This window comes from Oryctolagus cuniculus, chromosome 4 (genome assembly GCF_964237555.1).
Source record: "Oryctolagus cuniculus chromosome 4, mOryCun1.1, whole genome shotgun sequence".
NCBI classification, from domain to species: domain Eukaryota; kingdom Metazoa; phylum Chordata; class Mammalia; order Lagomorpha; family Leporidae; genus Oryctolagus; species Oryctolagus cuniculus.
The window spans coordinates 168,510,392-168,532,031 of record NC_091435.1 but is presented as its reverse complement, the minus strand read 5'-3'; the positions used below and the strand labels follow the sequence as shown (position 1 = coordinate 168,532,031).

Below are 21,640 nucleotides of genomic sequence, written 5' to 3'. Positions count from 1 at the left end.
ACCCCGGACACTGGACGTTGCTCCTGACATGTCCACTGCTGTGGATTTTCACGTGGGCCGTGGTTGACCTTTCCACCTCCAGGTTCTGAAGTAAGAGTGACGGTCCCGGTCCAGCCTGGAGGATTGGGCCTGCGAAGTCCCCTTCCTCCTATTCGTGCCGATGGCGGCTCCTGGTATAAAATCAGAAAAGAAAGCCAGGCGGGACGGAGAAGAACAGGGCCGCTTTCTCAACTTGAAGTGCGGGGCTGAAGTCAGGCTGCCAGGGTGAGCCCTGGGAGTGTTTGGAGGGCGTCTGGTGCCGCCTGGTTCTGCCACAGCCTGCGCTCCACTTGCCTCAGGACCTGAGTGCTGTCTCACGCCTGGTCGTCCGCGTCCGCTTCGCGCCTTCCATCCTTAGGAAGGGAACGCCGTTCTCTGATTCCCTTTGCTTGATGTGCGTGTCTGTGTGTAGCAGTGGGTGTTGTGGCGCAGTGGGTTAAGCTGCAGCTTGGGACACCCACATCCCATATCAGAGTGCCTGGAATCGAATCCTGCCTCCACCCTGATACAGCTTCCTGTTAACATGCCTGGGAGGCAGCAGGCGATGGCCCAAGTGCTTAAGTCCCTGCCACCCATATAAGAGACCTGGCTGGAGTTCTTGGCTTCTGGCTTTGGCCTGGCCCAACCCGGGCACTTGGGAGTGAACCAGTGGGCAGAAGATTTCTCTCTGCTTCTTCTTTTTTTTTTTTTTTTTTTTTTTTTTTTTTTTTTGACAGGCAGAGTGGACAGTGAGAGAGAGAGACAGAGAGAAAGGTCTTCCTTTGCCGCTGGTTCACCCTCCAATGGCCGCCGCTGCAGCCGGCGCACCGCGCTGATCCTGGCAGGAGCCAGGAGCCAGGTGCTTTTTCCTGGTCTCCCATGGGGTGCAGGGCCCAAGCACCTGGGCCATCCTCCACTGCACTCCCTGGCCATAGCAGAGAGCTGGCCTGGAAGAGGGGCAACCGGGACAGAATCCGGCGCCCCAACCGGGACTAGAACCCGGTGTGCCGGCGCCGCAAGGTGGAGGATTAGCCTATTGAGCCACGGCGCCGGCTCTCTCTGCTTCTTCTTTTGTCCTTTAACTCTGCCTTTAAAATAAATACAAGTTTATAATGAACATTAAGAAATGTTTATCCCTGGCACTCTGGCCTCAGAATCAGCCTTTAAGGCATTTGGATCTGGCTAAAAAGCCCGTGAGTTTCTCAGGCATGGAAAACCAAGACTCTGTGGCAAAAAATGACCTAAATGAAAGATCTCTGTGAGTGAGATCCCAGTGGAAAGAAGGGGCCATCAAAGAAGGAGGTACCTTTCTCTGAAGGGAAGAGAGAACTTCCACTTTGACCATGGCCTTGTCTAAATAAGGTCAGAGTTGGTGAACTCAAAGGGCTTCCATAGCCTTGGCAGCTCATGACAAGAGCCTAGGGTGATTACTGATGCCATAAACAAGAGTGTCAATTTGTTAAGTCAACAACAGGAGTCACTGTGCACCTGCTCCCCATGTAGGACCTCTGCCCTTAACGTGTTATACTATGAGAATTAATGGTAAAAATAGTCTCCAAACAGTACTTTATACTTTGTGTGTCTGTGTGGGTGCAAACTGTTGAAATCTTTACTTAGTATATACTAAGTTGGTCTTCTGTATATAAAGATAATTAAAAATGAATCATAATGAAGAATGGGATTAGAGAGGGAGTAGATGTGATGGTTTGCAGGTGGGAGGTGGTTATGGGGGAAAAAATCACTATAATCCAAAAGTTGTACTTTTGAAATTTATGTTTATTTAATAAAAAGTTTTCTAAAAATTTATCCCAAAGAAACCTTTTATTTAATGAGTACAAATTTCATAACTACAACTTTATGAATATAGTGATTCTTCTACCATGCCTGGTCTCCCAACCCCACTCCCACCTCACTTCCTCCTTTCTCTCCCATTCCCGGTCCCATTCTCCATTAAGGGGAAAAAAAACCTGTTCCTTTACAGTCAAGACAAGGGCTGTTCAAGTCATTGCTTCCCAAAGTGTCAGTGTCACTTCTACAGGTTTCCTTTTAGGTGCTTTATTAGTTATCGCACATCAGGGAGAACATACGGTATTTGTCCCTTTGGGACTGGCTTATTTCACTCAGCATGATATTTTCCAGATTCCTCCATTTTGTTGCAGATGACCAATTTCATTTTTTTACATCTGTGTAGTATTCCATAGGGTACATACCCCATAATTTCTTTATCCGGTCTTTAGTTGATGGGCATTTAGGTTGATTCCATGTCTAAGCTATTGTGAATTGAGCTGCAATAAACATGGGGGTGCAGATAACTTTTTTATTTTATGATTTCATTTCTCTTGGGGGAATTCCCAGAGGTGGGATGGCTGGGTCATATGGTAGGTCTATATTCAGATTTCTGAGGTATTTCCAAACTGACTTCCATAATGGTTTTACCAGTTTACATTCCTACCAACAGTGGATTAGGTACTTTTCCCCCACATCCTCACCAGCATTCGTTGATTTCTGAATGAAAGCCATTCTAACTGGAATGAGGTGGAACCTCCTTGTGGTTTTGATTTGCATTTCCCTGATGGCTACTGATCCTGAGCTTTTTTTTTTTTTTTTTTTTAATGTGTACGTTGGCCATTTGAATTTCCTCTTTTGAAAGATGTCTGTTTAAGTTCTTTGCCCATTTCTTACTGAGTGGCCATCTCCAAGAAGGATATTTTAAATATCTTTTTAAAGATTTATTTATTTATTTGCAAGTCAGAGGTACACAGGGAGAGGAGAGGCAGAGAGAGAGAGAGGGGGGTCTTCTATCCGATGGTTCACTCCCCAATTGGCCGCAACAGTCAGAGCCGCTTCTATCCAAAGCCAGGAGCCAGGAACTTCTTCTGGGTCTCCCAAACAGGTGCAGGGGCCCAAGGACTTGGGCCATCTTCTACTGCTTTCCCAGGCTATAGCAGAGAGCTGGATCGGAAGTGGAGCAGCCAGGACTTGAACCGGTGCCTGTATGGGATGCCAGTGCTTCAGACCAGGGCATTAACCCTCTGCGCCACAGCGCTGGCCCTGGATATTTTAAATGAAACCAGAGAGTTACCTCCTGCAAAGTGGCGCTCCAGTGGACGTCCAGGTTTGCTGTGGGAGGGAAGGCAGCCTTGCGTCCAGAAAGTGTGAGAGCTGCCTGCATGTTAGCCTGTAGCAGGCAGCAGGTGCAGAGAAAGGAGCGGTTGATAAAGCACTCATTACGGATTCCTTTCCTTCTCCCAAAACCCCTTCTGTTGGCCTCTTAGGTTTGTGTTGAGAACAACGCAGGAGATGATGGCTTTTGTGTCTTGTGCCCTTGTTACCCACATCTAGCAGCCACTACTGAGAATGACAAAACCTATTCTAACCTTGTGCGAGTGGGGCAGGGGAGGAAAAAGTTTGCTCTCTACCCTTCGCAGTTCTAGGTTGAGATGGACTTCTATAACAAAAGACGTGAGCAAGGGAGCAAGCAGACGTTAGAACATGTGTACCTCACGTGGTCACGGGAGGTGCATGGACAAGTGAGTGAATCCCAAAGAGGCGGCAGGGGCTTAAAAGCAAGCCATGGCGGGGTGGGGGTGGGGGTGGGCCGTGTTGAGGAGTGGGTTAAGCTGTCGCTTCCAATGCTGCCATGCCCTGTGGGTGCAGGTTCAAGCCCTGGCTGCTCTGTTTCCATTCCAGCTCACTGCTAATGCATGGGAAGGCAGTGAAAAGATGGCGCAAGTGCCAGGCCCCCTGCCACTTATGTGGGAGGACCTGGCTGGTGTTCCTGGCTGCTGGCTAGGGAGTAAACCAGCGGATGGAAGGCAGTCAGCCCCCAGTAATCTGTGCGTGACGGAGGCGTGTGTGGGATGCGTGTTGTGTTTTGTCAATCCACGGCAGAGGCGCGTTTGCTTTCTGGGGTGACCCATCGTCGGTCTTCCGCAACATCTTCCACAGTTCTGGAACTGCGCTCTCTGCCTCAGTTTTTTTCTTCTGCAAAAGTTGTTTTAGGAGAAGTGATGGAGATGGCAGGGAAGGAGCTTGTGTTTAAAAACCAGGGTCTGTTTGGCGTGGAGTCGAGAGCAAACATTAAGTTCGACGTAGACAGTAAGATCTGTGCTCGCTGATGTGGAGAGATACCCGTTCCTAGGGCTGCATCAACATAGAACCACTGTTGTCTCACAGATAGGGAGGCTGCAAGCCCCAAATCCAGTCATTGGCAGGCTTGCTGCATTCTTTGTTTTCTTTTCTTAAAGGTTGATTTGAAAGGCAGAGTGGCAGGGAGAGACAGATCTTCCATCCGCTGGTTCACTCCCCAAATGGCCACAACAGCCAGGGCTGAGCCAGGCTAAGGGCAGGAGTAAGGAACTCTAATCAAGGTGTCCCCAAGTGGCAGGGAGTCAAGTCCTTGGGCAGATCTTCCACTGGCTTCCCTGGAGCATTTGCAGGGAGCCGGACCAGAAGTGGCGTAGCCAGGACTTGAACCCATGGTGCTGTGGGATGCTGGTGCAGCGGGTGCCTGTTTAACCTGCTTTGCCACAACGCCAGCCCCAGGGGTGGTGCCTTCTGAGGACCGGGGGCAAAGGATCTGTTCCCTTGAGATTTATTGACTGTTCCAGACTCAGAAATCGCAGAGGTAAAAAAGGAGTTGATTCGGAGTTTTAGGACTTGCGTTTCAGGAGATACTGATTTGGATAGCTCTAAGTCTGTGTTTGAGGAAGGCAAGGAGAAAGTGGATGTGGGCTGCCGTATGCGGAGGAGGCACAGGGGCTGGGTGACCCCAGAAGACTGAAGACAGAATGGATACGTCCACACAGCAGGAGTCCAGTGACCGCTGGATCCTCGGCCCGGTGCAGTCAGAGGGAGGACCTGAGTGCAGTTCACATGGCAGGTGCAGCTGGCATTGTGCCGTGTCCTGCGGCCTCATGCCCTCCCGAGTCCGACTTGAAGAGCTCGGGCAGCGTTGCTGGGAGTTTAGGTTTCTTTCCTTTGCACGGCCGGCTGACGGCCATCCTCCCGGGTCTCTGCCTCACCTTCCCCCTAGACGTCTGGCCACCGTGGTGGGTTAGGGCCCGCCCTCGTGACCTCATTGAACTTGACGACCCTGGCCCTGAATAGGTGCTGGGAGTCAGGGCGTCAGCAGTGAGTTTGGGGAGGATGGAACTGAACCCATTAATGCCAAGGTTCTCCCTTACTTTGAAAAGCATTCTAGAAAATGTAGAACATAAAACCAGAGAAGATCTTGAGCCCGTGTCCCGTCCGCTGTTTGGCTCCCCCAAAGCCAATGGTGTTGCATCCTCCCTGTCCCCACTTTGGACTAAGCTCCAGGCGCCATGGCTGATGGCTTCCAGAATGATACAATTTTTTTTTTAATTTATTTATTTGACAGAGTTACAGACAGAGACAGAGAAAGGTCTTCCTTCTGTTGGTTCACCCCCCAAATGGCCGCTATGGCCTGCGCTGCGCTGATCCGAAGCCAGGAGTCAGGTGCTTCCTCCTGGTCTCCCATGGGGGTACAGGACCCAAGCACTTGGGCCATCCTCCACTGCCTTCCAGGGCCACAGCAGAGAGCTGGACTGGAAGAGGGGCAGCCGAGACTAGAACCCGGCACCCATATGGGATGCCGACGCCGCAGGCAGAGGATTAGCCAAGTGAGCCACGACGCCGGGACAAGCAAGATTTTACTCTTCAGATTTATTTATTTGAAAGACAGAGTTGGAGAGAGGAAGAGATGGAGAAATCTACCGCTTGCTGGCTTATTCCCCAAATGGCTATGATGGCCAGGCTGAAGCCAGGAACTTCTTCCATATCACATATGAGAGTGCGGGTGCCCAAGCACTTGGGCCATCCTTGGCTGTTTTCTCAGGCCATTAACAGGGAGCTGGACTGGAAGTGGAGCAGCCGGGACTAGAACTGGCGTCCATATGGGATGCTGGCACTGCAGGCGGTGGCTTCACCCTGCACGCCACAGCACCAGCTCTGATGAGATTTTCAAATTAAGATTTTTTTTTTTAAAATGTACTTCTGTGTATCTACACATGAGGAAGAAAAAGTCACAATAACACCCTCGTGTTAGCAGTGCTTGTGTCTACGCAGAATAGCTGGTCGTTTTGACTTCCTTCTTTGTTTCTTCTGTCTGATTTTGCTGGGATAGCGATGGATGGAGTGAGCTGGCCTTTGGCACTCAGGAGACAAAAGCAGCACAGCAAAGTGCCGGGTGGTGGTAAAAGGTGGGATGAGGGACAGCAGAAAGAGAGATGCCTCGCCAGAGTTGTTTTCTGATAGGAGATAGGGAGAAGACGCACACAGGCCCACGAGCCATGGCCTAGGTGCTCTGTGATGGAGCAGGAGAACCAATGGTCAGTGCTGCCCTCACCACTCATGTGTGGCCGTGGGACCTACGCGTTCTGCAGCCTCTGATCTGGAACCGTCTCGCGGCTCTGTTTAGATGCACGGGGCACGTTCCCACCCCTGAGAGCCGTCTCGGTGACAGCACGTGCTATTCCCCGTTGAGCTCAGCTCCGTGCTCACGTCCCGGGCAGCGTCACACGCCGGTTCCATCTTGGGTGCCACGCGTTTTGTTTTGACTCATGCTGTTTCATTTGAGCTGGCCAGCAGGGAGTCAGATGACCTTCCAGGGGCTGCTGGACAACGCAGGACGGTGTGTGGGTTTGCCGGTGTCGTCCGGGCATGGAGGCCACGCCCCCCTTCTCCGTGTCCTCCCACCTCGGTGCACGTGCTGCCGAAGCAAGCCAGATCTGGCGTTTCTCCAATGTTTCGGGAAAGGCTTGCTGCTTGGGAGTTGCTCAAGTTGGCGTTTTATGTGCGGGCAGTGCGGAGGTGTTGCTGGAGTGGTGAGCGGTGACAGGCCCTGGGAAACACGAGGGCTCCCTACCTGCAGAGCGCCTTGCTGGAGTGCACCTGTGCGCGCCGTGCAGTGTTGTCCTTGCCGCTTGCCCATGGCAGCAGGGGCCGGTTTATAAACACACGGCGACTTCCTGGTCGTGCCAGCGTGCCCGTGGGTTGGCTATGAGGAGGCCGGGGCACACTGCAGATGTCCTGTGTCTGCATGATGTCCTTCCAACTCCTCATTCACTTCTGTCCCTCTCATCTCGTATGGTGAGCCACTTGTCAAAATGTTGAACTTAAACGCCGACGGCCTGTTTTGCCTGCGGGGAGGGGAGGGGGTGGTCAGAGGAATCTGGGGTCCTGGCTCTAGTCAGGCTTACCTGACTACAAAGAGGCCGTGTGTCTAGGAAGAAAACAGACATGTAGACAGGAGGAAGTGGGGCCGGCGCTGTGGTGTAGCGGGTAAAGCCACTGCCTCGGATGCCTGCACCCCATGTAGGCACAGGTTCATGTCCCAGCTGCTCCACTTCTGATTCCACTCTCTGCTGGTGGCCCTGAAAAAGCAGCAGAAGGTGGTCCAAGTGTTTGGGACTCCACCACCCGCAGGGAGACCTGGAAGAAGCTCCTGGTTCCTGGCTTGAACCTGGCCCAGCCCTGGCCATTGGCAGCCCTTTGGGGAGTGAACCAGCAGATGCAAGATCTCTGTCTCTCCCTCTGTCTCTGAGTTTCAGATAATTAAATACATCTTTAAAGAAACAAAAAAGAAATGCGGAATGTGTCTCCATGGTCAGTTCTCCAAAATGGAGAACTGGTTGTGTGGCTAAACAGATGATCGCAGCCTTCACACTGGCTGGGAGGACCTGCCCGTGTGGCCGTCAACTTGGAAGAAGCGGAAGCAGGATGTCTACTCACACCTTTGAAGTGCAAGTCTCAGAGCTGAGACGCCCCCCTCTCACGTAGAGCTGTGGGCAAGCTGCAGCTGGGAACGCCAGCACAGAGGATCCTGCCAAAGCCAGCACCTGTCCTCCCAACCTGCTGGCTCCCTGCCCCACCTAGAGGCACTGGTCTGTGGCCCAGGGAAGCTGTTGCTGGCCCTTTGGGCAATAGCAGCGGGGACTGGAGGCAGGAGATAAACATAGAACAACAAAGCAGTGTTGCAACTGCTCTGAATTCCGTTGTTGCTGGAACCCTAGACCACAGATCGGGCCAGGACTTCTATGCCCACCCTAAATGTGGGCCTGCCAGCTTCGGGTAGAACTCTCACAGGACCTCGAGTCTCCTAAGGTAGCAGCCGAAGTGTCCAGGATACAATTGAACATTTCTGGTCCTGCCACGACGTGGGGACATCACAGCTGACTGGTAAGAGTGACCCAGCCCCAGGCCCGAGGGCAAGCGCATGTTGGTTGTGTGGGCACACAGCCGGGCTGTTTGTTTGCACACGGGCCGGCTGCCTTCAAGTGCCAGTGGCAGAGCTGAGCAGCGGCCAGAGACCATCTGGCCTGCAAAGCCTGCAGTGTTTACTGCGTGGCCTGTGACAGAAGCCTGCTGACCCTGGTTGGTAAGCTTGTGGAAGACACAGATGGCCTTTTTATGTTTTTGAGATGTTTCCTTGATTTTTCCACTTTACAGATTTATTTACTTATTTAATTGGGAGATTGGGGAGGGGGGAAGTGGGGGGAACGAGAGAGATAGATTGAGAGATTGAGATTGATTTTCTATCTGCTGGTTCACTCCCTGGATGCCTGTAACAACCTCGGCTTGGTCAGGCTGAAGCCAGGAGGTCTATCCAGGTCTTCCAATGTGAGTGCAGGGGCCAAGGACTCGGGCCATCTTCTGCTTTCCCAGGCGCATTAGCAGGGAGCTGGGTTGGAAGTGGAGCAGCCAGGACTTGAATTGCTACTCTGATAGGGGATGTGGGCATCTCAAGTTAAGGTAGCTTAGCCCGCTGAACCAACATGCCTGCCCCTTGCCCCTGCTTAAAAGCCTTTTTAAAATTTGAGAGATCAATAGATCTGTCTTTCTCCCTTTGTCTAGGGACCCCATTAATGACTGAGTTCTCAGAGGACTGCAAAGCCAGGAACTCAGTCCGGATCTCCCGTGTGGGTGGTAGGGACCCAAGCACTTGGGCCCTAACCACTGCCTCCCAGGGTCTACATTAGGAGGAAGCTGGAGTCAGGAGCCAGAGCTGGGTGTTAAACCCAGATGCTGAGATGTGGGACATCTTAACTGCTGAGCCGAACGCCCACCCCTCTTACTTGCTATGTTTTTGTTCCTTTGGTTTGTAGTGTAGAGTATGATATTCCTCCTTGTAGTTTCTCCGGTCCTCCTGTGACTTTTTACCTGATTCGTTGTCACCTCTTTGGTTTAGCCAACAACCTCCTCCCCCTCCTCCTGCTTATCTTATCCCTGTTGGCACTGTCACCATTTTTAAAAGATGTATGTATTTTATTTGAAAGGCAGAGTTATGGGGAGAGGAGGAGGGAGGGGGGAAAGGGAAGAAGAAGAGTTAGAGAGGTCTTCCATCCACTGCTTCACTCCCCACATGGTGCAGTGGCCAGAGCTGAGCCTCTCTGAAGGCAGAAGCCAGGAGCTTCCTTCAGCTCTCCCATGTGGGTGCAGGGGCCCGAATACTTGGGCCACCTGCTGCTGCTTTCCCAGGCGCATTAGTAGGGAGCTGGATCAGAAGTGCAGGATCCGGGACTCAAACAGGTGCCCATATGGGATGTCGGCACCACTGGCAGCATTAGCCACTACGCCACAGCGCCAGCCCTACTGTCACCATCTTAGTCCTCCTGAGAAAGCGGGCTTTGAAGATCTGTGTACTGGATGGGGGCTTTCTTCCACTGCTCGCCTGTGTGGGCGTCAGCCATGCGTAAGACTGGCCGGCACAGGACCGGGTTGTAGGGGTTCAGTAGGTTGTCATCGCCAGGCGGTGAGATGAGAGCCGTGACCTGGCAAGCAGAGGCAGGGGGTGGAGTGTCAGGTAGAGAGGGTCAGCGGGCACTGGGGGGAGGAGGAGTGTTCAAGTGGGAGGCTGTGACTTAGTGTCCCCTAGAGCCGTTGTGGGGTGAGTGCCGGCTCTCAGGACAGCAGCCGCACGTCCTGTTGTCCAGGCGGAGCGATGCCACCATCCGCACTGATGGAGACCCTGCCTCCATGGGTTGTGGTTGTGTCTCTGAGGGGCAAGGCGAGGGCAGGGTTTATTGTGAACTGAGAACGTGGTGGACGGCGCGGGGACTTGCTGAGTGTTAGGTAAGGATCCAGGCGCAAGGCGCAAGGCAGGATGGGTGCAAACAGCCAGGAAGGCCCTCGGAGGCGTTTGCTGTCCCCTGATGGCTTCCGGTTAAGGGAAGTTAAGTTTAAGTTAAGGTTAAGTCTCCAGGAATGTTAAGCAATGCGCAGGAGGTTAGCAGAAGAGTAAAGGCGTGTTACTGGAGGCACTGAGCGAGTGTGTGTGTGTGTGTGTGTGTGGTTTTGGTTCCAAAGATCCTTGAATTACGCTAAGCAAGAATAACAGCCAAGTGCACAGTGCCTCAATCAGAGACGCGGCTCCCTGACCCAGAGGAGAGATGTGGAAGAGGCTCGGGGTTTCCAGCCTGAGTAGGGGGAAATGCCAGATCAAAGCCATCTTACATCTGGCATTCCAATCGTTTGGCCCACGAGATCCTTCCTGGCAAGACCGATGGAGTTACTGGGGTGGTAGGAGGCCTGTGCTGGCTCTGCCCAGCGAACCAAGCAGCCCTGGTTCCTTTGGGATGATGTCTCTGTGTCTAGGAGATGCTGTGTGCTGATCTTTGGTTTAGTTGTGGGTGAGTGAACTCGCCGTCCCTGACTTCCGGCCGGGGAGGACCAGACTCTTCAGGGACCTGCAGCACCCACCCCGCGGTGTGGAGCCTGGAAAAGTCCCAAGCAGTCACGACAGGGGAGGCCCTCGCCCCTGTGCCGCCTCCTTCAGCTCCGTCTTCGTCTGGACTCAAGCTTGTTGAGCTGGGTGTCACCGGGTTGTGGTCTTGGCATCTGGGTTTCAGCTTCTTTTGATCTTTTTAATTTATTTGAAAAGCAGAGTTCCAGAGAGGGAAGGAGGGAGGAGGGGAAAGAGAAACACATCATCGTCTGCTGGTTCACTTCCCAAAGGATCACAACAACTGGGACTGGGCCAGGAGCCTGGAGCCTCCAGGTCTCCCACAGAGATGGCAGGGACCCAAGCACCTGGGCCATTTTCTGCTGCTTTTCCAGCCCATTAGCAAGGAGCTGGATTGGAAGCAGAGCAGCCAGGACTCGAACCTGCATGTGTATGGGATGCCAATGTTATAGGCAGCAGCTTAACCCATGTGCCTCTGCGCTGGCCCCAACTTCTTTAATCTTTATCCACTGATCCTTTTAGAAAGAGAGAAGACGTAGCCGTCTGAGTCTCTCTTCCCATGAATTCCACTGGTCCTTTTAGCGTGAACTCCAGTGATTTGATTTGGTAGTGGCCATGCCATCATGTGTGCTGTGAGAAACTGGCCAGAGAATTTTTCCCCTCCCAGTGAGGCTTGCGTATCTGTGAAATTCACTTCGTCTCTTTGACAGCCTCAGTATTGACATTTTTAGGGGGGCATGTCTTTGAAATTTTAACTCAGGGCCCGATTTTTGCACCTGTGTTAGGAGACGGTGAGACTCCTCACTGTGGAATCCAAATACCAGGAAGAAATGAAATTTGTGCTTTTGGGAGGGGGGTTGTTTTCTCATTAATGTGCCTTAGAATAAGTGTTTAGGGCTCTGGTTTGAAACTTGTGCCATTAAAATAAGTAGTTCAACTTTAAAAAAAAATGGAGAGGCAGAGAGGGCTCCTGTGTGCTGGCGCACCCCCAGCTGTCTGTAACAGCAGGCGGTCTTGAAGCTGGGAACCACGAACTCAATCCAGGTCCCCCAGGTGGGTGACAAGTACCCGATTACTTGAGCCATCACCTGCTGCCTCCCGGGGTCTGTTCTCCAGGAAACTGGAACCGGGTATCAGAAGTGGGTATCACAGCCAGGTGCCCCGATGGGGGATATGGGCGTTCTGGTGGGATGCTTACCCATCAGTCCAAATGCTAAGTGGTCCAATGCTTGTTTAAGGGCTGGAAGCTCTGAGTGAGCCTGCCGGTTGGGGTTTTGCTTTGCTGTTTTTGGATGAACCATTTTAGGCACCCTGGAGCAGAGGGGGAGCTCTGTGAGGAGTTTGCTGCGTGCAGCCTCCTCTGTGTGCCCTTAATTAACATAAGAGAGAAATGGTTAAAAATCTGTCCTTGCAAAGTCTTCCTCTGTTCTAGCAGCCTTGGCGAATGTCAGGCAGCCATCAGTGTGACACAGCTCTGGGGCCGGGAATCCCATGTGTCTTTCTGGGCACACTCGATATTTTGTGGAGTCTGAGGAAGCTCATGTAAAGTGAAGATGAACATTGATGACAGATGTTTCCCATCCCATGGAAAAAGGAAAGAAAACGAATCTATAGGAGTGATCCACTGTGCACCAATCACCCAGCTCTGTTTTATTTAGTGTTCAGTGTACCCGGAAAGACGTTGGAAGCCAGTGAGGTGCTGGGTGCACCTGACTGTGCCCCAACTTTCAAGACAGCTGCTCTCCACCCAGAGCCAGTAGTTCTCCTCTCTGCCCCCTCCAAACCCACCCCATTGCCATTTCCAAGTGCAGGCCATCATGGGCGGGCGGGGAGGGGGCCTCTGGGGATACTTGCATCCCAGGGCGGAGAGCCTGGACTTCAGCCCTGCTCTGCTCTCCATTCTAGTTGCTGACGAATGCTCATCCCGGGAGGCAGCAGATGATGGATCGGGTACTGGGGTCCCTGCCACCCATGTGGGAGACTGATTTAGAGTTTTGGCTCCTGGCTTCAGTCTGGCCCAGCCCCAGCTATTGTAGGCATTTTGGGAGTGAAGTAGCAGATGGGAGAACATCTCTCTGTCTCTGTCTCTCTGTCTCTGTCTCTGTCTCTCTCTCAGTGCCATAGGCTCTCAGTGAATGCCATCAAATGCGTTCCAGAGAGCTGACACGTGGCTCTGTCTCTGGCCCCGTGCCCCTGTTGTGATAAGAGTAGGGCATTCTGTAAGCCGATTCTGCGTTTTTATTACTGGAGCTTTACATAATCGCCCATGCTTGCGAGACAACCAGTATTTATCCCGTAGCGTGTAATTGCAATATAGTTCTTTTTGTTGATTAAAAACAAGTATATTCCATGGAGTTAATGGCTTGATTTTACTAACGTTTTCTCTTAAGCATTATGGCATCATTCATAATAGTAAAAAAATAGAAATTATTAGAGGTCTCATCATATTCCTTTCTCGATGACAGTTTTCAAAGATACGGTTTGATGGTAAGAACTTAACAGAAGTGCTGGCTGCTGTCAGTGGCTGGGAAGTCACTTCTCCTTAACTGTTGGCAGTTATACATAGAGTTGACCATCAGTTAATAACACATTTTATCTTGGTTGGAGTTAAATTTAGCCAGTTGGCAGTATTTCTTGGCAAACCCAAGATGAAAATGGAGACGTTATCCTTTGTTAAAGCTTCAGTCATGTACAGCTCATCGGGGCTGATGGTTTCTGGGGATTCTGTGTCCTAAATGAGTTCTCTCGCACTACGCGGAGGGAACAGTGAGGTTTGGATTCATTCATCAGTCAAGGGATCTCTACCGAGCTGGGACTGTTAGTGCAGAGCATGATCCCTGCTCCCACGCTAGTATAAAGGAACGTAAATGAGTTGCAAGTGCCGGTGGAAGGCTGCACGTGCTGGGGAGTTGGGAAGGCGTGCGGGAGGGTGGGAGTGTCGGGCTGGGCTGGAGGGGTGCTCCTACCAATGGGGACTCGGGCAGCTCTCCTGAGAAGCTGGCTTTGAAGCCAAGACCCGACGGAGAAACGAATGCTCACTTGTTATGCTCTGTGTGTTTTCGGAGCCAGATCAGCCAGGTACAGCCTGGCAGTATACAAAGGACAGTGCATGGCCAGATTGTGGCTGTGCACAGTGAAGCCACTGCAGGCTGCGTTGGTGCCGCATGTTTAGTGAGTTGGTCTTTCTCTTCTAATCCTCTTGATGTAATGGTTCCTCTTTTGGTAAGTAGGATCGCAAGGGATGAATTAAAAAAAAAAAAAAAAAATGGCGCCACGGCTCACTTGGCTAATCCTCCACCTGCAGAGCCGGCAATCCCATATGGGCGCTGGGTTCTAGTCCTGGCTGCCCCTCTTCCAGTCCAGCTCTCTGCTGTGGCCCGGGAGGGCAGTGGAGGATGGCCCAGGTCCTTGGGCCCTGCACCTGCATGGGAGACCAGGAGGAGCCACCTGGCTCCTGGCTTCGGATCAGCGCAGCGCCGACCGTAGCGACAATTTGGGGAGTGAACCAATGGAAGGAAGACCTTTCTCTCTCTCTCTCTCACTGTCTAACTCTACCTGTCAAATAAAAATTTAAAAACTGTATATATCTTGAAAATCACAACGGGTGGGGTGGGGCGAGACCCATCGATCTTCCATCTACTGGTTCACTCCCCAGATGGCTGCAACGGCCAGTGATGGGCCAGGCTGGAGCCAGAAGCTTTATCCGGGTCTCCCACATAAGTGGCCGGGGGCCCAAACACTTGGGCCATCTTCTGCTCTTTCTAGGCCATTGGCGGGGAGCTGGATGAGGAGTGGAGCAGCTGGGACGCGAACCCACGCCCCTGTGGGATTTAGGCATCATAGACTGTGTCTTTCCCCGCTGCGGCACGGCTCCGGCCCTGAAACTTTTTCTCCTAATGGGTGACTATTTAAAATAGAGATAGTTAGAAAATAGTAGGCAATTCTTTTCGAAGGGAAATTAAAAAAAAAAAAAAAACAACACTAAGTGTGGAATGAGCTTTGGGTTCAAGTGCAGTAGTCTTTGCAGATGTATTACTTTTATTCCGGCTGGTGCCATCGTTATGGTAACGAGGACCTGCTGGGGATGACAGAGGCAAAGCCAGAGATGGTCCTTCAAATTCAGGACCGCTCTGAAGGGGACGCTTATGCAGCAGTGGACCAGGGAGCACTTGAGCCCTGCCTCGGTGACCCTGGGCAGGCTGCCTTAGCTCCTCCGCTTCTCGGAATGACGAATTGTGTGCTAGATACGGGCTGGGCACGTGGGTACCTCATCTTGTTTAACGAGATAAGCTTTCGCAGATAACCGTTCCAGTCCTGGTCTGGCTCTGCAGTTCCTTCCTCTCTGATTTGCCAACTCAAGACACAGTCAGGCTGCCGTTAGGGACTGAGGCCAGGCCGCAGTCGGGCTTTGCCCAGTCCACCCTAGCTTCAGCCGGGAGCAGGGCTGGGCCTGCCCTTCCTGGTTTTTCTCTTCCTACTGAGAGTCACGTCCTGTTCCCCATTTCTTTGCGCGTGGGGCACGGTGGTTCTGGCTGCGCTGGCTTCAGGTTCCGTTTCTGTGAGTTGGGATAGCGCTGTCGCACAGAGCTGCAGGCAGAGCGAGGGCTTCCCCCTGCTCTCTGCCAGGCCCCCTTCCGTAGTCAAGGTACCCTAAGGATGCTTGCGCCGACCTCTGCTTTTAGCATGTTTGCCGTGGATCCGCCTTCTGCAGACCTGTCGGCCGGCACACGGTGCCCCTTCCAGCTCTGACGTCCTAAGGCTGTCTCCGGCGCGAGTGCATTGGGACGGCTGTACCAGCGCAGGCGCCTCGCCTGGGGCATCAGAGCCCTGGTGTGCACGCAGCCCCCTCTGCCCTGACCTCGCCTGGTCGGGTACGCTGGGTGAGCGCCGGCTGCCCAGCCTGTTGTTGGAGGCTCCCGCGCTCACCTCTCTGCCGTCTTGCCCCGCCTTGTAGATGATGCACCAGGCGGAGGGGCAGCAGAAGAACCTGGTGCACGCCATCGAGTCCCTGCCGGGCTCCGGCCCGCTCACCGCCTTGGACCAGGACCTGCTGCTCCTCAAGGCCACGTCCGCTGCTACCCTCAGCTGCCTCGGGGAGTGCCTCAGCTTGTTACAGCAGAGCGTGCACCAGGTGGGCCAGCCCAGCCACAAGCCGGGGGCCTCAGGTAAGACCCCCGGGGCTGTCTGCCTGGCCGTGGGTGTGTGTGTGTGTGTGTGTGTGTGTGTGTCCTCCTCCTCGCCTCCCTCCCCTAACTCCACCCATGGCTCCACTACCCACCCTCCTCTCCTTGTATCGAAGTGTGGCCCCATTCCTCCGTGCCCCGTCCCTGTCCAGTTGGGGGCGTTTTCTCTGTCCACATGAGAAACGTGATCACCTAGGGGACATTGACCTGGCGTGTTTGCATGTATACCCAGAGCTCCTTTTACAACTGCTGACTCCACGTTGTGCGTCTCCTGCCTCGATGTCTGGGGCTGTGCAGTGCAGCCTCTGCCCCCTCATTTCCATGTGGGGTGGGGGCTGCCAGCCCCTCTCTGCTCACCCTCAGCCTCCCAGCTCTGCCCCCTCACCCTACTGTCCTGAACACCTTTGGGTGTGTCCCCTGCTGGGCCTGTGTGAGGATGTCTCTGGGGTGCATAACCGCAGCATCTCCGGGTCTTCATCACGGGGCCGGGGACAGTGACTTGACAGTGACCCGTGGCTCTGGGATCTTCTGATGAACCAGGAGCCAAGGCGAGGGCGCCCGACACTCCCCTCGTCCCATGCGTCTCTCACGCGCCCTCTGCCCTCCTTGCGCTGAGATGGGAAGGGAGGGTTGGTGTTCTGGGTGCACCTGTGTGGGGGCCTCGGGTGTCTCTCTACGACCTCCCTCCACGAGGCCCTGAGCTCTGGCCCTGCCGGCGTCCAGCCACGGCTGCCTGTTTTCCGAGAGCCTTGCAAGGTGAGTGTTCTCAGGCCCGTCTGTCGGGCAAGACACTGAGGCTCAGGGCGGCACCTCAGAGCTGAGGTGCGAGACAGGCTCACGGCTCCCCCCGCTTGTTCAGTGCAGAGCACCCACCCGGGGCTCTGGGTCCCCACACTGGGACTGACGGCCGTGTGTCGCCGGCATCACATTCTCTCAGGGCCGGCTTCTGTTCACTTTTCTGTATTCTTTAGAAATAATTCCAGGCTTCAGAAAACTGCACCCCTTGTCGGTTTCCCCCGGGGTAGCCCCGCATGATGCCTGCTTCTTCATCTTTCTCTCCGTATAAGCGTTCTTCCCTCTTAAGTACTTTCCAGTGTCTTTAAAAAGAAAGCAGAGGGGCCCTCTGGGTGGGCCTTGTGGTGCCACAGGCTAACCTGCCACATTCCAGATCAGAGCACCGGTCCAGGTGCCGGCTGATCCCCGTCCAGTCCAGCTCCTAGGAAAGCTGTCGGAGATACGCCAAGTACTGGGGGCCCTGCACCCATGTGGGAGCCCTGGGTGGAGTTCTGGGATCCTGACCCAGCTCCAGCCATGTGGTCATCTGGGGAGTGAACTGGTGGATGGAATCTTCTCCCTTCCCCCCCCTTTCCCCCTCCCCCTCCCCCTTTCTCCCCCCTATCTCCACCTTTCCCCCCCCGTCTCTCCTCCTCCTCTCTCCCCCTCTCCCTCCCCCTCTTTCTCCCCCCTCCCCTCTTCCCCCCCTCTGTCCCCTCTCTCCTCCACCCCCCCTTTCTCTCTCTCTCTCTCTCACACACACACACACACACACACACACACTTTTCCGATTTCCTCCGTGTCTCTGGTGTTTCCCAGGGGCCTGCAGAGACAAAGCTCAAATGCCCGCCTTGTGGAGGTGGCGGCGGGTCGCCCTGGGAGCCTTCTGGGATGACAGGGCCTCCGTCGGGCACCACTTCCTCCCCCTGCTCTTGCCCGCGCGTCCACCCCCTTCCCTCCGGTCACCTTCATCAGGGAGCTGCAGGGAGACTGCAGGGAGCCCAGGGCCTCGGGAGCACCAGCCTGTTGCCCTGTCCTTCGTTGTATGCCAGAGCCTGGGTGGTGTGCAGCAGGTCAGGCTGCCTCTTGGGCACCCCCCCATCCCGTATGGGTGCCAGTTCGAGTCCCGGCTATTCCACTTCCAATCCAGCTCCTTGCTGACACGCCTGGGGAGCAGCGGGAGATGGCCCAAGTGCTTGCGTCCCTGCCGCACACATGGGGAGGAAAAAACAAACGAATTCCTGCATCCAGAACACCGTTGTTGCTAGCAGTTGGCAAGAGAATTCTAGAATTCCAAGTTCTGGGGACCCCGTCCCTCCCCCCTCCCCCCACGTTTGTTTAGAATCTCAGGCTCTGAGGTCGACAGAAGCTCTATCAGCCCGACACACACTGATAAAAGCATAATGGTTATGTCCAGGGCGCTCAGGCTGTGTTGATGGAAATCAAAGCCCCATTAGAGGGTTTTCCATTGGGTGTGTGGCGGGCAGGGCGTCCCCCGGGACCTGCGGCCTGGGAGATGCCCGTTCACCTGGTTCTTTCTGAACTTTGCACTAGCTTTTATTTTTTTTCCCACCCCTGCTGCCCTTTTCTGAATCAGAAGTGACCGGTGGCCCTGTAGCATCGCGCTGTGTCCTGGGGGACGCGCTCCCTCTCAAACACCGGCACCACTCAGCTGACACCTGGAAGCCCGTGAGTGTTCAGTGCCTCCCACCTGCACACTCTGGCTTCAGCCCTGGCTCGCGGCTGATCTCGAAGGTAGCCTGTGTCTCACACGCTGCCTGTAGTGTCTGTCGATGGGGAGCGTGGTGTCCAGCAGCACGATGGTAACGGGGCTCTGTGGCCAAGGGTTGAAGGATGCGGCTCTTACATTCCTGGTGGCCGCTACGTCGTCCTCAGCTGCTGAGCGAGGCGTCTGGCTGACTGCGGGCACACCGCCTGTCTGACTTCCCCAGCTTCGCTGCATGCCCTGCGCATGTCCGCGGGTTCCAGCGTGGGAGAAGAACCGGGCCCGTCCTCCGGGCTTCCTGCTCTTGGCTCATAGGTTTCAGTGCCGGGGACAGGGTTTGTACTGAGGTCGACGCCTGTAACCAGCAAGTCTGTTCCGGTCCTACTTGACAGCACGATGGGTACAAAGCACGCTTAGGGGATGGCCTTGGGGTCAGAGCTGAGAGCCCTCGGGGTGCAGACCCTCGGAGGACCATGGGAGCGATACAGGTGCCCTGGGACATCAGTGAGGGCAAAGGACCAGGAGGCACAACCCGGGCGGGAGAACCGGTGCACAATTCAGGAAGCTTCCTTACCGTACCCTCCCATCCTCTTGTAAGGTGCCTGGGGAGGGTCAGTTGCTCAGCCTGGCTGCACAGGGCCTCCAACTGCGGGATTTGACAACGTGGACTAAATGGTTGAGACTGTCGGAGATCCTCTGCTTGGCTCTGCTGCCTGTTGGCACTTCACTCTGATCCAGAAATTCCTCCAGGCCCCCAAGGAGAGGCAAAGCTCGATTTGTTCTAGAGGCAGAGAGATCGCTTCCATTCACTGCTGGTTCCCAGATGTCCTCCATGGCTGGGATTGAGCTGCAAACTCCATCCTGGGCTCGCACACGGTGGCAGGAACCCAACTCACTGTTGCCTCCCAACGTCGGTGTAGCAGGAAGCTGGAGTCAGGAACCAGAGCTGGGAACCCAAGCTAGATGCTCCAGCGTGGATGTGGGCGTCTTTACAACCAGGTTAAATACTCACCCCAGACTCCCTTTTTCTGCCCCGGCCCCCTTTTTATTTTTGGTACTAACAGCCTTTGCGTTCTCTGTCTCACTCCTTTCTCACCCCTGATTCTGGTGAAAATCTGCCCTGCTTGTAGGCACCTTTTTTAAAAAAAAGATTTATTATATTTATTTGAAAGACAGAGTTACAGAGAGAGATCGAGACAGAGAGAGAGGTCCTCCATCCATTGGCCCGCTCACCAGATGGCCGCAATGGCCGGAGCTGCCTGATCTGAAGGCAGGAGCCTCCTCTGGGTCTCCCACACAGATGCAGGGGCCTAAGGACTTGGGTCATCTTCTACTGCTTTCCCAGGCCATAGCAGAGAGCTGGATCGGAAGAGGAGCAGCTGGGACTAGAACCGGCGCCCACATGGGATGCTGGCACTTAAGGCCAGGGCCCTAACCCACTGCAGCACAGTGCTGGCCCCTAGGTACCTTCTTAAATTTCATAATTAAAAGTCAAAATGGAAATGAAATAATTCCTTCAATAAATAGGATATTAATAGAAGAGCTAGCACTGCAGTGTATTTTGTCGAGGTGGGTAAGGCAGAGAGATCTGCTAGCTCAAGCCAAATGCCTACAACAGCTGGGGCTTGGCCAGGCCAAAGCCAAGAGGCAGGAGCTTGGTCAAGCTCTTCTGGGTGGGTGGCAGGGGCCCAAGTTCTTGACCTGTCGCCTGCCCTAGAATGTGCATGAGCAGGAAGCTGGAATCGGAGCAGGGTGGGTTTTAAATCCAAGCACTGTGACAGGGGATGCAGGCATGCCAAGCCGCGTGTTCACTGCTGTGCCCGGCGCCCGCCCCGTGGGTATTTTTTACAGCTGTCGAGTGAAGGTTTGGGGAGGCAGCACAGCCCTACCGAAAGCAGTTCACTCCCAGGCCTTGGGCTTCCCCCCAGAACAGCACCTAGGCTTTCCCAGGTTTGGGAATGTTGGTCCTTGTCTATTTTGGAAGACGCTTTCTGGTTTGCTGAATGCAGGAGGCTAGGGAAGAGGGAGGCTGCTGCCGCTGGCCTAGTGGAGGGACCGGAGTCTGGGCCTCCAGCAGAGCTCGGAGCTGAGACCACTTTAACCGTCAAACCTGGGCCCTTCAGAACCGCCCTTGGCTTTTCTGCTGTTCTATGCTGTTTTTTGCCCCTTCCTTAAATGTTGCTGCACATCTCTTTTCTGTCTTACTACCAAGTGGGTTACATTTCCTTTACTTGTTTTTAGTGTTTTTGGTGATAAATTTTGAAAAATCTGTGAATTCAAGTGAGTTTTTTTTTAAAACATTTCTGTATTTATTTGAAAGGCAGTGAGACAGGCAGAAAGAGAGGCATATCTTAGACCTGTTGGATCACTCCCCAAATGACCACAACAGCCACAGGCAAACGCCAGGAGCTGGGGACTCCATCAAGTGTCTCACGTGGGTGTCAGGGGCCCAACCCAAGCCATCATCTTCTACCCACCAGGTGCATTAGCAGGGAGCAGGTGGGACTCGAACCAGTGCTCCAGGCTGGGATAGCAGCATTGTGGGCGGTGGCTTAGCCCCCAGAGGTGGCGTTTCGTAGGCGTTCTCTATCCTACACTTGAGTAGTCACCCAGGTTGGGGACAACTCGCCGTCATTGAATCTTTCCTGTAGCATGAAGTGGGGCTGCCTCTTTCCCCGCCTTTGCCTCCAGGCCACTGCTCCACTTCTGGGTGTTACCACGTGGCCTCGTGTCCTTAGTGTTTTAGTGTTAGCGGAATACTGATGGATGCACAGGAGCGACCAGCACTCTTTTTTTTTAAGAAGCCTTTTATTTAATGAACACAGTTTGCAAGGTACAGCTTTAGGAATACAGCTGTTCTTCCCCCCATACCCACCCTCCACCCCCACTCCCATCCCACCTTCTGCTCCCTCTCTCATCCCATTCATTAAGATTTGTTTTGCATTAACTTTATATACAGAAGACCAACTCTAAGCCAAGTAAAGATTTCACAGTTTGCACCCACACAGACACACACCAGGTATAAAGTACAGATTAAGAGCAAGTTTACAGTTATTTCTCATTGTATAGCTCATTAAGGACAGAGGTCCTACATGGGGAGCAAGTGCACAGTGACTCCTGTTGTTGATTTAACAATTGCACTCTTATTTTTTGACGTCAGTGACCACCTGAGGTTCTTGACATGAGCTGCCAAGGCAATGGAAGCCTCTTGAGTCCACAAACTCCATTGTTATTTAG

The 21,640-nt window shown here is 53.7% G+C and overlaps 1 protein-coding gene and 1 long non-coding RNA gene across 4 annotated transcripts in view; one reads left to right on the top strand and one right to left on the bottom strand.

Annotated features, from left to right (window-relative positions):
* OSBPL10 (oxysterol binding protein like 10) overlaps positions 1 to 21,640 on the top strand; it is a 300,684-nt gene that overhangs the window by 205,944 nt on the left and 73,100 nt on the right. For all 3 annotated transcript variants that reach the window (XM_051858914.2, XM_008266099.4, XM_002716244.5), the window contains one exon: positions 15,675 to 15,885. In XM_051858914.2, the coding sequence (XP_051714874.2) occupies positions 15,675 to 15,885 (211 nt within the window). The remainder of the gene's footprint in view (positions 1 to 15,674; positions 15,886 to 21,640) is intronic.
* LOC138849408 (uncharacterized) lies at positions 13,981 to 17,950 on the bottom strand. Its single transcript, XR_011388235.1, has 2 exons — positions 17,644 to 17,950; positions 13,981 to 17,128 (listed from the first exon to the last, which is right to left on the bottom strand). It is a non-coding gene; the product is annotated as an uncharacterized lncRNA (long non-coding RNA).